Genomic DNA, 16502 nt, shown 5'->3' with positions numbered 1-16502 from the left:
ATTGGCTATCAAACGATAGGTTTGAGGATGCTGGAAAGATGGACTGAAGACTTTCATTGGGTAATAAAAAATAGAACTTTGGATTTGATAGGATGTGACCACCGCAGTGGTGGTTCCATGCTCAAAAAGCTACAACAACAATAATATTAATAATCATCATAATAATAATAGTACATTGAAAGCTTTATTATATTTTGGATGCAATTTGGATGATTTTAGATCTTCATGCAGGAAAAAAATAAAATGTTCTGACTTTCTTATTTCTGGCCTGTGACCAGACTGAGAATTGATCCCCAACCTTTGCTTTCTAACTTAGAGCTCAAATAAAACGCTAAATTAATTCATAAATGTAAAAATCTGTAACCTCCTAATCTGATATGTGACCAGGCTGAGAACCGAACCCTCAACCTTATAATTTATAACCTATTGAGGCTCAAATAAACACTGAAAATATTCAAAAGCCTATTTTTTATGTTAAAAATAACAAAAGAGAACTCTGTATTCATGAACAAGAGTTTGGTGTGTCTGTGAGATTACATTATATTATTTTTGTTTAATTTATTATTGTAAACATTTATAGGCAGGCACATAATCTATATTGTGGATCAAACCCACAACCTTCACTTTTCTAGCCTAAATAAAACTCCAAAACCAGTCAAAACTCTACATATTTTATATTGTTTACAATTATAGGAAAACTCTGTGTTTGTGACAATAAATGTGCAGGAATTTTGCCTTTCTTAGAGATTTATAGTTCATTTATCTTGTTTAATTTCTAATTTCCAACCTTTATGCTAGTGATTAGACTGGAAATTTGTAGTTAACTTCACTTGTGTCTCTAATTGAATCAAAATGCATTTATTTTTAGCAATGTTTGCTTATTTTTTTGAGCAATTTATGTCAAGTGTTGACCGTTTTTGTTTTTTTAGCATGGCTTTTGTTGCATTAAAACCACGTAAACTCTATAAATGAAAGACACAGCACAAGTGAGATTCATTCATTCTTTATTTCATGTATTAATCATTCATACTCCAGCAATTATTTTGTGATATTTACATTTTTTTTCTTGTGTTTGGATGCTCATCCGTTTATGACATGGCAGCTGGTACCTAGATGTCAGGTGACGACTCACAGCGGTTTGCTGCAGGGCTCAGAGGTTGCAGCAGATCACTTTCTACAAAATCAGGGTTTATAATTCCATCTTTTTTGTTCTTTTTTAACTCCAGTACAAAATAAAGCGAGAGTTTGTAGAGAGGGAATGATCTTTAGGTGCAGCGTCTGAGCCAGAGAGAAAGAACTGCAAAGATGCACAACAAGACGTACTCAATGAAAGATCCTGATCATCCTCGTGGTTCCAGCTTACGATAAAAGGCTCCGAGCCGACCAGCTTCAGAACAGGCGATATAAAGAACAGTAAGAATACAAAGTTTCTGCTTTCAGCTGGTTACATGTCACACTCAATAAAAGTTTACCATCAAAGTCCTTTTCCCAAGAAAAGATGCAGATCAGTTTCACTGCTGTACACAGGTAAAAATAAAGACCTTGTTTTTAATAACACTGTCTTTGTAAACAAATGGGGAAAAAAAGGACATGATAAAACATAAATGTACAAAATGAAAAAAAGGCAAAACTGCTCTATAATAGTGTCAAGAAAAGAGATGCTATTCAAAAGCAAAGGTGTCGCTACAGTTTTTTTTTAATAAAATATAATAAAAACATTATTGGTGGGGGGGTCAGCATCTATCATACCATAAATGACAGCTGAAGGAGGAGGAGGGAGTGCAGACAGAGGCAATGACGCCAGCAAATACAAATTTATGAAATTTGATTTTGTTTACACAAAAAAAGCTTCATAGACAGCAAGCTATGATCAATAAACTGACGATTCGTAATTTCGGACAACAGTGGGGGGGGATTGTACCATTTATATGAGCTTAACACTAATTTTAGATCAATTTGCCAAGAGTGTTGTGTTTGCTAAGTTGTTTAAACTGTCTTAAGAATTATTCCAGCATAAAAAGGCACCAAGCTTAACAAACAACACAACAAACTCCTCTGAAAGCGGGACTTGCCTCTTCTGCTGAACCCCCCTCCCCCCTCCACTGAGCTGCCCCAGAGTACCGCGGCCTCACTCGTACCACAGTGGAATAACTTTAAGACTCCAGGTTGGATCTTTTGGCCTCACAGTAAGAAGTTAAGACTGGAATGAAGCTAAATGAGGATTACAAGAACAGAAGGTGGAACTCATTTTTGATTTGTTCCTGCAGCTCCAACTGCAGTGCATCACCTCCGCCACACGAGGGCGACACAGCCCACAGGTGGGTTTGATCAGTGCTCATGTTTGTTTTCAGCTGAAGTACCTGAAAAAGTGTTGAACCAGTTAGCTTTACTCTACTCCTGTCCTACTCTACCTCCAAACTCCATCTTCATCCGTCCTTTTGCCTCCATCTTTCCATATCTCTTCCTTTTCCCAGTTTTAGATCTACACTAACATTTAACCATCCTGCTCCTTCTAGTAGAGTTCACTTGTGTTAGTACCGTTTCTGAGCTCCTCAAACTTTTCACCTGTGGATGCGCTGCCATAAAATGTAAAGGTCAACACCCCCAGCTCTCTTTCTAAGTGCTGGCAGAGAGTCTGCATCCGGGTCATCCTCCTCTTTTTTGTGTGCAGCTTCACTTCTCCGTCTGTGCGTCCTCCTCTGTGATGCCCTGAGCGCGGAGCTCCTCCAGGACGTTGTCCAGGTGTCCAGGGTCGGGGAATCCGTGTCCCGTCAGGTTGGAGCCGAACTCTGTCTTATGGTGGACCTTGAGGCGGGGAAAAGGATCCTTAGTTTCAGTGAAAGCAGAGCGGAGGGAGGTGCGGTGTGAACGAGGGGTTACCTCGTTCCAGATGACGGTATCGGACTCCCCCGTGGTGCTTGACGTGCCGACGGAGAAGATGAGCCTGCGGTCCCACGCCACCAGCAGCAGCCTCAGTACCTGTCAGGTTTTAGGGAGGAGCTTGGGTTAGAAAAACCCCTTTAAAAGGAGGTGTGTTCATGATGGGGGCTGCTCGGTTTACCTTGCGTCCTTTCTCGCTGTCGGGGAGGTAGCAGTGTCGTGGGAAGCCTCTGGCAGTGAAGGGCTTCCCTGGGTTTGGGTGCTCTGGTCCCTGAGGGGAAAAGGGTCACGTCAGATCAGGAAGTGATGTCATTAAACGGCGCATTAAAGCAGGGAGGGGTGTTGTACCTGGATGCCAGGAGGGATATTGTAGATGATGCGGATGGTTTTGCAGTCGGGATGACCTGGCAGAGAGTGAGGGATGACGTGGTACTCCATCTTTCCTGCCGGCTGGTTTCCCGTCTTCACGCCGTAGATGGTTTTGCAGGTCGGACACTGAAGACTGAGGGAGGGAAAGATGGGACAAGAGTTCAATAAATTCAATTTTAAGAAAAAAAAAATCCACAATTTTGTGTTAAAGCAGATCTGAGACATTCAAGCTTTGTCACATATTAAAAGCAATTCAACTTCAGCTCAAAAGCAAAACGGCAATAAATCTGTTCAATCAATCAAAAAAAAAAATAAAAAAAAAATCAGTTTTGCTTTTGATTTTATCAGCATTTATTTTGAATAAAAATGTCAAATGATGAAACTTTTATATAGCATTTGATTAGAGGATTCTTCAACCTGACAGATTGAAACATGATTAGGGATGTGCCAAAATATCGATATTGTGATATATCACGACATTTAATCCCGTGATTAATTCTTGATGCGTTCCCACCAAGTATCGATCTTTTATTTTCATTTAATGAGGCTGTGAAACGACGTATTTATCATCCTTTAGTGAGACGTTCCTTCATAGGTAGATTAGGGGCACGTGTTGTGAATATGGCAATTTCTTGAATTATTTAATTTTTGTTTTGTTGTTTACAAAAAAATTGCACCAAGCAGTGACACTGCTGATCATATTTACTAATGTTAACACTGAATTTGACTGATTATTTAAATTCAATTACTGTCAAAAATTCACAAAGAAATGTTATTACGGATTTCAGCAATGTTGCACAAAAGTGTCTATTATTGGTAGCAAAAAATGAGACACAAGTTTTTTATTATGTGTTCATGCTAAAAAATAAATGGGGATGTATTTTCCTAAAAAATATGTGTTCTTCTATATATTGTGAGTTATTAGATTATTTTTATCAGTTATCGCAGTATCGCGATTTTATCAATATCGCGAGCCATGTATCGCATCAATTTTTATCCCTAAACATGAAACGTCACAGAAGACAGTTTGACATTTGACCAATGAGGTGCATCTTTTTGCCCCTAATCCTAACTATATGAGAACATACATTTTATTAATAAATCATCAAGACATGAAGCAAAAATGAGGCAAAATATACGCACAATCATTAAAAATAACATGAGAGCACCAAATAATACTTTATTTAGCATTTTATTTAGAACTTTTCTTATTCTACGAGGGCTTTGGTTTGGAGAAGAGATGCTGGGGCCTGTCAAATGACATTTTCTCAAAAAAACAGAGGTCTTAGGATGGAGCCCTGTGGAACCCCACATCAAAGAGGTCATAGAAGCATTATCCCAAAAATAGACAATCTTTGCAACTAAGCGTAGGAAAATGTATTTAAAGTAAATAAAAATACAAAATTACCAGGTCACACTATGCAATATCAGATGTTAATTTGAAAACACACACAAAAAAATAGAATTGATGGTTTGAAGAGACCTTCATGTCTTTCATCTGCAATACAGCAGACTGTGACTGTGTCATTGGCATCAGATCTCTCCCATTATTTCATCTAAACCCTTTTAACCGGCGAGGCACCCAAAAGTTGTTTTCACCAACCTGCCGTCTTTGTTGCCGTTGTTGTACATCGCCACCAGGCACTGGAAGTGATACTGGTGTCCACACTGTGCCAGACGCCCCACCGACTCCGCCCTGGAAACCGGAGTCACGCCTGGACCTTTGTACCCTGAAGCTCCCCCTAGGGGCTCCATGCAGATTGTACAGTCCTGAAGCGAATAAAACAGGTGTGAAAACTGTTTCCATTTCTGCGTCGTGTTTTGATGAAGGCCGTACCTCTTCAGGGGGGCTCTTCACCTTCTGCAGGTACTTCTTCACCACCTCCTCTGGAGTTTTTCCTGAGGACAGAATAACGATGAGTACTGATGGAGGTCTGTGGGGGAAGTTTGCACCACTCTTTCTCTGCTCACCTTTCCGGGTCTGCTTCTTGGTGGTCTTCCTGCAGCAGTGGTTAAAGCCCGGCACCGGCTTGATATCGCTTTTGCTGGCGGGTGGGGGGTGCAGCACCAGCTTCGGGGGCCGGGTCAGACACACAGGCAGGGCGGCGGCGCTCATCAGGATTCCCGTGATCCCTGACATAAACAAAAGTCCAAATTAGCAAGAATTTTACAAGCCTTTTTTCTATAAAAGAACCACAGAGGGGGAGCTCTTACCTGCCAGAGCGGGGTGGACGGGGCTGGATCCATTCAGGTTCTTCACGGGGACGGTGGGTACGCTGCAGCAGAAAAAAAACACACTCAATCTAGAACTTTCTTCATCTAAAGTCATCTAAAGACAAATACTCACTGAGAGAAACTGATGACCGTCATTTTAAAACAGTAAAGATTCACACAACACCAAAACAAACTTGTGGGTAGTTTCCGAGTTAAACGTCTCGTCTTCTCCTGCTTCGTTTAGGAGCTAATGAGCAGCAGGAATGACGATTAGATGACCTGTGTGTTTCTGAGGGCTAATCCGGGGAGTTTCCATCTGCTTATTGAGCTCAGAGTCACAGACGTCACACAGCTGCTTTCTGAGGATTACCTGCTGCGTCACAAAGCCCTGCATCATCCTCATCCTCCTTTCTGAACTCACGTACCACACATACACATCATGAGCAACTTCCATTTAAATACAGCACTGGTGTTTTCTTTTTACTAATTCAAAGTGAAAAAAATCCAATAAATGATATATTTGCTAAATTTTTTTGGAACATAACAAATAGCTTTAAAGATCAACTTCGATTAAATTTGTGATGTAGAAAATACAATGTCTCCCTGCTCTGCTCCATTCTGGCCGATCCACCTGCAGACAAATAGATCCATGTACGTCATCATTTTCTTCATCCGAGCTGCCATCTGGATCAGTACGCCTAGATAGCCCCTATATTGCTCGCTGGTTCTGTTGCACAGGTAATGTTAGGTTGGGGTTGTGAGAGGCTGTAAGCTAGCGGGTGAGCATGTCAACAGAGAGCTCTCAGCAACAGGAAGGGGAAGTGGGGCGGGGTTCCTCTGCATCATAAGTTCCGCCCACAACTCAGTTCAATGTCTAATGAACCCCTGCCGCTCTGCAGGAATTGTCAAGAAAACAACACATTTTTTATTGATTTTGGCTAAAAAATAATCGTAATTTAAAGACCACTGGGAACATTTTTAAAATAGATCAAAATATATTTGGAATAGGTCTTTGAGAGTTTTCCCTTCGTAAATCTAACAGTAACATTTTCAGTCATAAGTACTTATTCATAACTAAATAATAATTTTGTTTCAGTTAGTAGGATGGAAAAATTAGGAGTGTGCATTAGCAAGAGTCTGATGATATGATGCATATCGCGATACGTGTCACTCGATACGAAGCACATCGCGATATGTGTCACTCGATACGAAGCACATCGCGATATGTATCACTCGATATGATGCACATCGCAATACACATCACTCGATATGATGCACATCGCGATACGTGTCACTCGATACGAAGCACATCGCGATATGTGTCACTCGATACGAAGCACATCGCGATATGTATCACTCGATATGATGCACATCGCAATACATGTCACTCAGTACGAAGCACATCACAATACGTATCACTCGATACGATGCACATCGCGATACGCATCACTCGATATGATGCATATCACAATACGCGTCACTCGATAAGATGCATATTGCGATTTATCCCAAGACCAGAACAAATTTTCACTTTTTTTTTTTTTAAAGAGGAAGACTTTGAAAAAAAACTGTACCTGAATATTAATACATCTTTTATTGCAATACCATGGTAATATTTTAATATTTAGTATTCTATTTAAGGATCACAACGTTAAACGCATTTCATTATTAGGTTGCTTTTACACAAGCAAGTTCATGCCGCTAAAAAGCACCAAAATTCACATTTTTACACAATACTGGCAGCAACGTGGCACAGAGTTTCGGTTTGGTACCCATCCCAAGTAAAAACAAAATTGTATATTTTTCATAAAAACTGCAAGGTTGACTGAAAATTTAACACAAGATGGTTCTCGTGAGATCTTGTTGTTTTGGTTGCAGTGAAGATCTGCTCAAACAGGCAAACTAGCAGTTGCGAGTTTTAGTGGAAAACAAAAGTAAGACGCTGAAGGATGCAAGCAAATAATTAATTCAATATTGTTTTTTAACATTTTAAATCAATACAAGTATCACCAAACAAATTATTGCGATACATCGCTGAATCAATTCCCCCCTACACTCTAGTAAAATGCGTATCATTTAAAACTGTTAAATATTTTTTGTTTTGTTTTCCTCATATTCTGATTGCAAACTGAATCTTAGTCTAGATCAGCTGCTCTCATGCTGACATGGTAACAGACTTCATCCTCTTCAACCTGTGAGTTTAAACCAACATGTCTACAGCTGACGTTCACACAGTTCTACAAACCTACATAAATATATGTGGGTCTCCTAAACCTGTGTAGTTATGATCAGCTGAATCCTGTGAGTGTCATCTGTGCGTTCAGTGAATTCATTTAGCAAAACAGGAAGTCCTTCGAGCCGGATTCGAACCAGCGACCTAAGGATGTCAGCATTAACCACCTCTACAGTCCTCCGCTCTACCAACTGAGCTATCGAAGGCCCGCCCTCACACTCACGTTCAACCACTCAAATGGAGTGAGACGAGGGTCTGTGGTTTCCTGTCCGCACTTTGGCTCACGGCTTTCCTACACTAAGCTGCTTTCACCCCCCCACCCCCAACGTGACACCACAGTGATTCACAGCTGAGTGTTCGATCAGGAACGAGCCACGAAGAAGGGAGTTCTAAGCAAACAGAAACGCTGCAGGGATCAGGAAGCTGTCTTGGTTGAACTTTAACCCACATCAATGTGAAAACAAACCCACGGAGCTGCTCCGCCTCACAAACGCTCATGATGCGTCTTTTACCGCTCAGTCAACGACAGGCCAACACCCACTCTTTTCACAACTTACCTAACCACAGAAGTTCATGCTCTGACCAACAGGGGGAGCTGGCTGCTTACAATCAAGCTTCTTACTCTCCAACACTAAGAAGTTGCTCTAGTTTAAAGAGTTTGAGGCAAAAACAAAACAAATATTTCTTGATTGTTTCAAAATTCTAGTAAAATCTTGATTGAAAAGTCCCTTTAGTTATTCCTGTTAAACCCATCCTCAAAGATGAAACTAGCTTCCACAGAAAAAAGAAAAAAAAAAAGAAAATTTCTTCTTTTTCGTTGTCAAGCTGTAAAGTAAAATGTTTTCCCCTGTGGAACCCCACAGGGGGTTATTTTGAATATTTTACTTAACAACAACGAGAACCAAGATATATCATATATAAATGATAACATGATCTGAAGCTACATTTACACTAGGCAAGCGTTGGCGTTCCAAAAACACGAAATACGCAGTTTCATGAAAGTGCATACAGCCAGTGGTGTTCACACACTGGACAAGCAGGGAGTCAAAGTTCTGTGTGTTCGTGATTTAGAAGTCAAAAGTTCAACTGGTTGAACTTCCAGCATATGACAAATGAAAGCCTGCTGTCTTTGGAGAGCCCAAGAATAGATTTAAAACTTGAGTAGGGATGTGCAAATTGAAAGTGGTTGCTTAAACGCGAGTTGACATGGCCAGTGTAAATGTATCTTACTGGAATTCCTATATTTTTTTAGTTCCTGAGATGACAATAAACTAAGGAAGTACAAAAAGGTGGCACATATAAATCTTGATAGCAAAAAAGAGCATAAAGTACAAACAGGGCAGGAACTTTTAAAGGTCCCAAATTTAATCAAGTCTTCTAATACAACTGTACACTTTTTTCTCAAACTTGTTTTTAAGATGTATTGTGTTCCAGGCCAGATAAAATGGATACCTTTAGACAAAGTGCATTGCTAGACTTTTCACGTGGCCATTGGAAACCATGGCAATGATGGAAAAACTAAAAGACAATTTTCCTAATTGGATTTCTTATCTATTTGTAAGCAGGTTTTGACTTTTAACCGTTGCCTAGTTTAAATATACACCTTTATGCTCTGTGGAATCAAATTATTGCTTGTTTGTGTATCTGAGTAGGTAAACTGGTGATAAAACAAAGCCACAGACTAGTATCCAAAGGGGAACTGGCGTTATGGTGTGAATGTAGATGAATAGTTTTGCTATGAATAACTATAAAGTCATGGTTAAATTCCTGGAGAGTCCAGTTATCTACCAGCCAGGCCTGTATCTGAACAGACATCTACTGGTAAAATCTGATCTGATACTTTTTTTTTCTTCTTCCAACTGGGACAAAATCATCAGATATCTCATGACACAATGTGTGATCCATGGTCCACCGCAAAGATAAAAATCACAAAAAAAGCTATTCAGTGCTGTTAGACAGACTGTATTTCTCCTCAGTGGTATTCAGTCAACATGCCCAGATCATCTAATTACTTTCCTTTCACTGCGGCTAATTATGAATGGGAAAAAAACTGGACCAGTGCCGGAGGAAATGCAGAGATCATAGACGTAAGAAATAAACAACCCCTGTGGTCATGTGATCTACAGCTCAAAATAGAAAAATAGGCAGAATAGTTCATCGCAGTACATTTGCTTTTTAATAAAAATCAAACCTTGGAGGTGGAAGAAGTTTTGGTGCCAGAGTACAAGTATACACGGTGAAGTAAAAGGAGACCAACTTGAGTGTGTAAAAACTCAACAGACTCTTTGCTTAATATATTTTTCAAACTTTAACCCTTCAAAACTGGGACTCCTTTTATTCACCTTTTAATGACTAACATCCAAGTTAAAATGAACGAGAGCAGGTTTTTCCAGTTTGAATACAGCTACTTGTTAACGGCTTTTCACAGATCATCCTCTTTGTAACTCGAGTACTCTGCTGTCGTACAGAAGCACAGGAACGCCCAGCCTACTAATGACGATTGGGAAACACCTTTATTAGATCGGGATGAAGTCAACGAATGACGACGGCTGCAATCTGGCACACCAAACAAACAATCACGTGCAGCGTAGTTCATATTTGTCAGCTTGCTGTGTTAGCATGGAGGGCTTTAGAGTGAGGTAAAGATAGGAGTGGTGAGTCACGTCTGATCTGAGATAAGCTTCATGAAGCTCCTCTTAACACATTGTCCAGATGCCCCATTAATAATATCATACAAACTTGCAAAAATTAAAGAATTTCTTTTGTTTCAGATATATTTTTTTTATACGGGTTGAGAGTCAGTGAGCTAGAAAGAGAGAATGTAAACAAAAGGATCATGGGAAATGAGGGCTGGCTTACTTCCGCACCAACGGTCCAGGTCACAACACAGGGAATTTTTTTAAAGAGCTCCTGCTTTGCTGCAGAAAATACGTCTAAAAAAAACGACAGACGCTTTTTGATTTTTGCTAAAAAACTGCATAATCATAAATAAAAGACCACTGGGAACAATTTTACATTAGATTAAAATAGATGAAATATAGTTTGAGAGGGACTTTCTCTGTGGTCTCATTTCGCTGTAGGCCAATGTTTCAGCAGCGTGAAGTTCTTCCCCAAAGGAGTTTTTAGGAGTGTAATAAAAATGTTTGTTCCACAACGAATACATGAATAGTTAAAAAAATGTTGTGTTACAATTTAAAAAAAGAAATTCTGTTTAGAAAGTAAGATATTTACGATATATTTTATTAATAAGGCCACCAAATAAATAAAAAAAATAAAAACAAATAATAGTACTAGCCTAGTTTTTTCTTACAAATTGGCGACTTTTCATCTCGCAACTTTACAAATGTTACTCTTGTAAATGTAGGAGTTTTTTTCTCGTAAAACTTTTAATCTTGTAAATTGACTTTAAAGTCATAAAAATACAACTTTTTTCTCACAATTTAACAGTTACAACTTCTTTCTTGTAGATGTATGAGAATTAAAGTCATAATAAAAATGTATATGTATTTTGATTGTAGATTTTTTATATTTTCAAGAGGAAAACCACAGATAGCATTAGAAAGAAATGATCGTTTTTCATCCATCACACTCTCCCTAAATTTTGTTTGCTTAATTCCCCCAACCCCTCGCTCCCCTTCTCAAGTCAAAATGGACATCAACAGAATTTGTTTAAATGTAAAAACACACTCTTGAAATCAAAATAATTTTTTAATAAAGACTGGTTTCAGCCCACAATGGTCAGAACTTTCACATATCCAGTTACGATTAGACGAGCACATTGCTTTCTTGGGACTGTACAAATGTCTCACTGAACACAGTATAAAAGCTTCTTTTTATATTGTTAAAAAAACAGAGAGAACATCGTTTGCGTCTACGAAATTAGCATGTAATCAAATGAGCAGAAATGTCCTCATGCCTCACTAACGCTCTCGCTCTCTGATTAAACAGATTTAATGGTATCTGCATCAATTGTTTTCTGTGTGGTAAGCAGACACACTAGTCTTCTTTTCAGTTTTTATTCTTCATTTGATTTTGAACTTTTTTTTGCTTTCACTTTTTTCTAGCTCTTTTTTCGCTCAGTTATTACAAGCCATATAAATGCATTGCAGTAAAATAGAATAGGGAATTGAAAAATGACAACAAATTTGAAAAAATCATTTTCGTGACCTTTGTTTAAACTTTTACACTAAAACTAACATAAAATAAATAATATCCTCAAACGCCTACTAACCCCATTATAAGAAGCCAAGTCTACTCCTTACATCTCAGGTGTTTATGAAAAAAAAGCTAAAATCCAATCATTTGTCAAACATGTTTGTGCAAAATTTGCACTCTCCCATGCATATGTTTTTATTGTGCAACAAAGACAGAGGGGGTGGCTTTCTCTGAGAAGAAAAACGTATGGGTGGTTTTATAAAAAAAAACAAGGCGTGATCATCTATTATGTTGAATGAGGCCTTCACCTGAACTTAGAGGGCAGAATGGGTGTGGCCTAACTGTCCACTCCAACTATTCTTTTTCTATTGTAAAATCATTCCCAGTGACCTTTTAATTATGAGTTTTTAGCCAAAATCCAAGAGCCTTTGTCATTTTTCAAGACATTTTTGGATAGTGGCATTAGTTCAGTAGAAATGCATTTCTGCGTTGTGGGCGGGACTGTTGGTGCAGAGCAACCCCGCCCTCCCCCGATCGCTGAGAGCTCAAGTGCAAGGTTATCGCCTTAAGCTAATAGTAGCAGTGCAAAAATAATAGTGAGCAATTTTGGATAAATCCAGCTGGTCAGTTCTGAGTCAAGTTGAGCCAGAATTGCAATTCACTACAGCATGAGTGTTGAGCGCTCATCATGTCTTGCATACCTAAGCGTGAGCAGGCCAGGGTGTGTGGAGACTTTGGCACGCCATTTCAGTAACTGCGTCATCAGTCTGTGTATTTTCGAGCACCTGGTTTTCATCTGCTTCTGATTTTAAGCACTCAGAATTCCAGTTTTAATTATAAATTATTTTATTTAAGCCTTCTGTAAGGCTGCCACAAACAATTATTTTGATAGTCGACTAATCACCGATTATTTTCTGATTAGTCGACTCACGTCATACGCAAAGTGGATCTAAAGCATCTTAACCATCTTTAGCTTTTAACTACCAAATAAAGACAATCAAAACAATAGTTTATTAAACTTGTAATGAATTGTGCAGCCTCTCTCCTTCATTAGTTTCTGGGATTAAAGCAAAATTAAATCAAATGATGTCTGCATCTGAAACAATAAACTAATTTTCATAAAAGATAAAGTTTTGGTCTCAGTGACTGAAATAAATAAAAAAAAAGTACTTTTTTGGGTGCTGAACGCCCAAAACTTTTTTTTAACTTTACTACACTCTGACTCCATATAATATAAAGTAATGACTAATCAACTATAAAATTAATCGTCAACTAATTTAATAGTCGATTACTCGACTAATCATGGTAGTCCTCTTATGTGAAAAATGCTACAAAAACATTTTAAAAACACAAAAGACCATTTTTATTGGGCCTATAAGGATATGAGAAGCAAATATGCAATACTTAAAAAGTGCAAATAAACCCCATAGGTATTACAATTAATGGTCAATAAATCTTTATTTCATTTAATTTGTATTTAAATAAAATACAATTTCCCTACTATGACAAATGTCAATTATGTTCCAAAAATGTTGATCAAATCAACCAAGAGCTTGCTACTGTACCCATGTTTCTTTAAAATAATGCAACAGTTTCCAAAAGACATTTCTAGTAATCAGTTCAGTGAAAATTTGATTTGTTTTTAATGCATTCACTCATGATTCCTTTAAAACTATCAAAACATAGTTTCCCATCTTCCCCTTCAAAGTCAGGATACAGAGATGGCTGAAGTGAACTAAACCAAACGACAGAGGAAACGTGGCCTTGAACTATCTGTTTTTCTCACGAGAAACCTAAAGTGTGGACCAAACGAGACAGTCATCAGATAATCAGCGGAAAGCATGAAAACATCTGTTTTATGATTAAGCCTCAGTGAAAACAGCTGCTGTGGAAACTGTGGAGAATGCTGCCAAAGCTGGAGGCTGCGCTTTTATTTCAGTTCTTCTGTCATTTTGTCATCTGTCTCATATTATACGACTTCAGTTTTGTTTGCATAAATCCACAAACGCTCGGTAAGTGGCTAGAGCCCCCCCTATAGGCCTAAATCAAACTGCAACCTGTTGCCAAACCCAAGTGGAGTTATTTTCTTCTGTTCCTCATGAAGTCGGACCTCTTTTCACCCCTCGGCTTCATTTACTTTAACTCAGAATGCTGTGTGTGCACCCCCTCACCTTCTCTCGCTGCCTTTGTCTGTTTCCTATAATCCCCTCACTGAACAGAGGAAGAGTACACATTCTTCCCTGCATGTCCCGTTAGGTTTGCCAATATTTACTTCTACCGTGAGGGGAAGAGGGCAGTGTGTGTTTGTGGGATGCCTTCACAGTCGGTCTGTGTGTGTGTGTGCTGGCCTGGTTTCTTGCACCACAGTGTGATCAATCTTTGACAGTTTGCTGACTTGTTTCTTTGTCTTTCACCAGCCCCCCCGGCCCGTCCCGCAGCTCTCGTCTCGAATGCTGTCTGAGCTGGAGGTCGTTTCCTCAAAACGCCCATACATAAATAAATATATATTAAGCCCTGCCCCCTCCTTAAAGACCAGGATTTGGGGGTGGTGGTGGTGAATGAGGATACTAACTGGAACAGAACTACAGTCTTTCTTTTCAACCTAAAAAGTGGTGAACGTTATACATTTACTGAGAAAGACCCAGAAGGAAGAAGAAACGGGATGAAAACATCAAGAAAAATCCCTGCAAAAGAAAAGAAGATGACAGGAATAGTGTTCGGGGAAAAAGAAGGGGCAAGAGGGAGTGAAAAAGTAGCTCGGCATTGTGCTGCTAATGTCGTCCAGGCTTCAGCGAGCCAACAAAGGTTACTGTGGAGACCAACAATGGGGCTCCGAGGGGCCCCGACTGCTGAGACGCGACGAAACGGGAGGGAGGAGAGGAGCCGGGGAGGTGGAGGGGGAGGGACGGGCCTTCAGGAAAATCTAACCCTCAAAACGACCGAACTTTGATTTGAGTTGGAAACTGGAGTTGGAATGGTCTGCATGAATAAAGAGTTTGAAAAAGGAAACGCTCGGCTGAGGTTTTTGTTAGAAAAATAAATCTGTCACAATCGCAAGCTTTCCAAAAATTACTTTACCCATATGAAAAAAGAGACAGCTTTTCGAAAAGTACTGTGGCTGGAAGAAGATAAATATCACACTTTGGAATAACTGTTCTTTATCTTCATGTTTTCTTTTTTAACCAAGTCTACTAAACTGCAAACTATAAATACTTCTCACATTTCTCAGCTGCTTGCTGATCTGAGTTGGGTTGGAATTGTTCTAAAGAAGTCCTGAAGGTTTATACTCTGATGGTGACGAAATATATCAACAATTCACCAATAACCGTAAAAGGGGCTTGTGAGAGCATAAAAATTGTGTTTTTTTTTAAACAAAGTGCATTTCCAGTACAGTATGTCTCGTACATTACAATATTAATTTAATTTTAAGTCATGTTCTGGATTGAGCTGTTAAGTTTAGCTCTTTTAACTACTGTAACTTTTTGACCATTTATGCAACTAGCGTAATTCCAATGTATTTTGTCACAGAGAAAATAGCCATGAGCGTAAGTTAGATAAAAAATTGTGCCTTTTATGTTTATTCGTGTACTTGTGGCATTATTTTGATGATGGAATATTTGCATTTAAAAAAAAAAGAAAAAAAAACACAAAATTGCATTTTTGAGTATTTATTTACTTAAATTGTTGCCCATCAGAAGCAGACCAAAAAAGGAGTATTTTCGTGATGTAGAAAATAAACTGGACATGCTAAAAGTTTCCTACTCCACCCCATAAGTCGGGATGGGATCATAGAAATTCGCTTTCTCCCACTCCCTTACAAGGAATCTATAATTTGATGCCCAAATGTTTTGTGTTTGACATGGCTTTGTATGTACATAAACCCCTGTTGATTGTTTATGCATTATTCTTGCTTTGATTGCTTGAGATAAACTATTTCTAATCTAATTTAATCTAAACAACATGGACGGGAAGTAGGAGAAAAAGTTTTTCCATCCCAACGTCCACAACTCAGAGTGAAATTTTTTTATTGAAATGCCGCTTTGGAAAAACTAAGTTCAAGAAAACTAAACATTTTTTTATTTGGCTAAAAATGACAATTATAATTAAAAGACAGACGAGAACACTTAAAATAGCTAAAAAGATGATTGGAGTCATTCTCTAAGGGTTGCACATCAACCCAAAAATGCCATTCTTCCGTTAATTGCATAAATGGTCGAAGAGTAACTGTAGTTCAAAGAGCATGCATTATTTTGCTATTGTTGGTGATGGCTCCAGTGTTACAGGACCTATAAAATGCAATATCAACTTTTTTGTGTTTTTTAAGTGTATTATAAAGTTAATTCCTCATAAAGAACAACCTCAAAGTGGTATTTTGTCCCAATCACGTTCCTCTAAGCATTAATCTAAAACAGGCGCTCTGAGAACCAGCCCCTCCCAATCAACAAAAATGAAAAGGTCCTCACATAGTGATGTCACAAAGTGGGGAACAGCCCCTTCCAACAAGAGTCTGCGCTGCCAATACTAAACCCCAGGCTGAGAAAGAATCAAAATTCTTCCCCTCCTCCCTACACCTCCACTTAGATCTTCAAACGGAGAGATATGGAAGTATAGCACCTTTGAATTCGGATATCACTTCCGCTCGATAACATCA

The 16502-nt window shown here is 38.8% G+C and overlaps 1 protein-coding gene and 1 non-coding gene across 3 annotated transcripts in view; both read right to left on the bottom strand.

Moving 5' to 3' along the window:
- Positions 1–987: 987 nt before the first annotated feature.
- Positions 988–16502, bottom strand: part of LOC112157261 (E3 ubiquitin-protein ligase DTX1) — a 37062-nt gene continuing 21547 nt past the window's right edge. For both annotated transcript variants that reach the window (XM_024289919.2, XM_024289918.2), the window contains exons 5-12: positions 5464–5525; positions 5221–5382; positions 5087–5148; positions 4853–5019; positions 3229–3382; positions 3062–3151; positions 2881–2979; positions 988–2805 (exon numbers count right to left, since the gene is read on the bottom strand). In XM_024289919.2, coding sequence (XP_024145687.1) covers positions 2674–2805; positions 2881–2979; positions 3062–3151; positions 3229–3382; positions 4853–5019; positions 5087–5148; positions 5221–5382; positions 5464–5525 — 928 coding nt within the window. In that variant the 3' untranslated portion in view covers positions 988–2673. The remainder of the gene's footprint in view (positions 2806–2880; positions 2980–3061; positions 3152–3228; positions 3383–4852; positions 5020–5086; positions 5149–5220; positions 5383–5463; positions 5526–16502) is intronic.
- On the bottom strand, positions 7813–7902 carry trnay-gua. Its single transcript is given in 2 exon segments — positions 7813–7848; positions 7866–7902. It is a non-coding gene; the product is annotated as a tRNA-Tyr (tRNA).

The sequence above is a fragment of the Oryzias melastigma genome, linkage group LG1, assembly GCF_002922805.2.
Source record: "Oryzias melastigma strain HK-1 linkage group LG1, ASM292280v2, whole genome shotgun sequence".
NCBI classification, from domain to species: domain Eukaryota; kingdom Metazoa; phylum Chordata; class Actinopteri; order Beloniformes; family Adrianichthyidae; genus Oryzias; species Oryzias melastigma.
The sequence above is the reverse complement of the archived record's forward strand: the minus strand, read 5'-3'. Positions and strand labels throughout refer to the sequence as shown.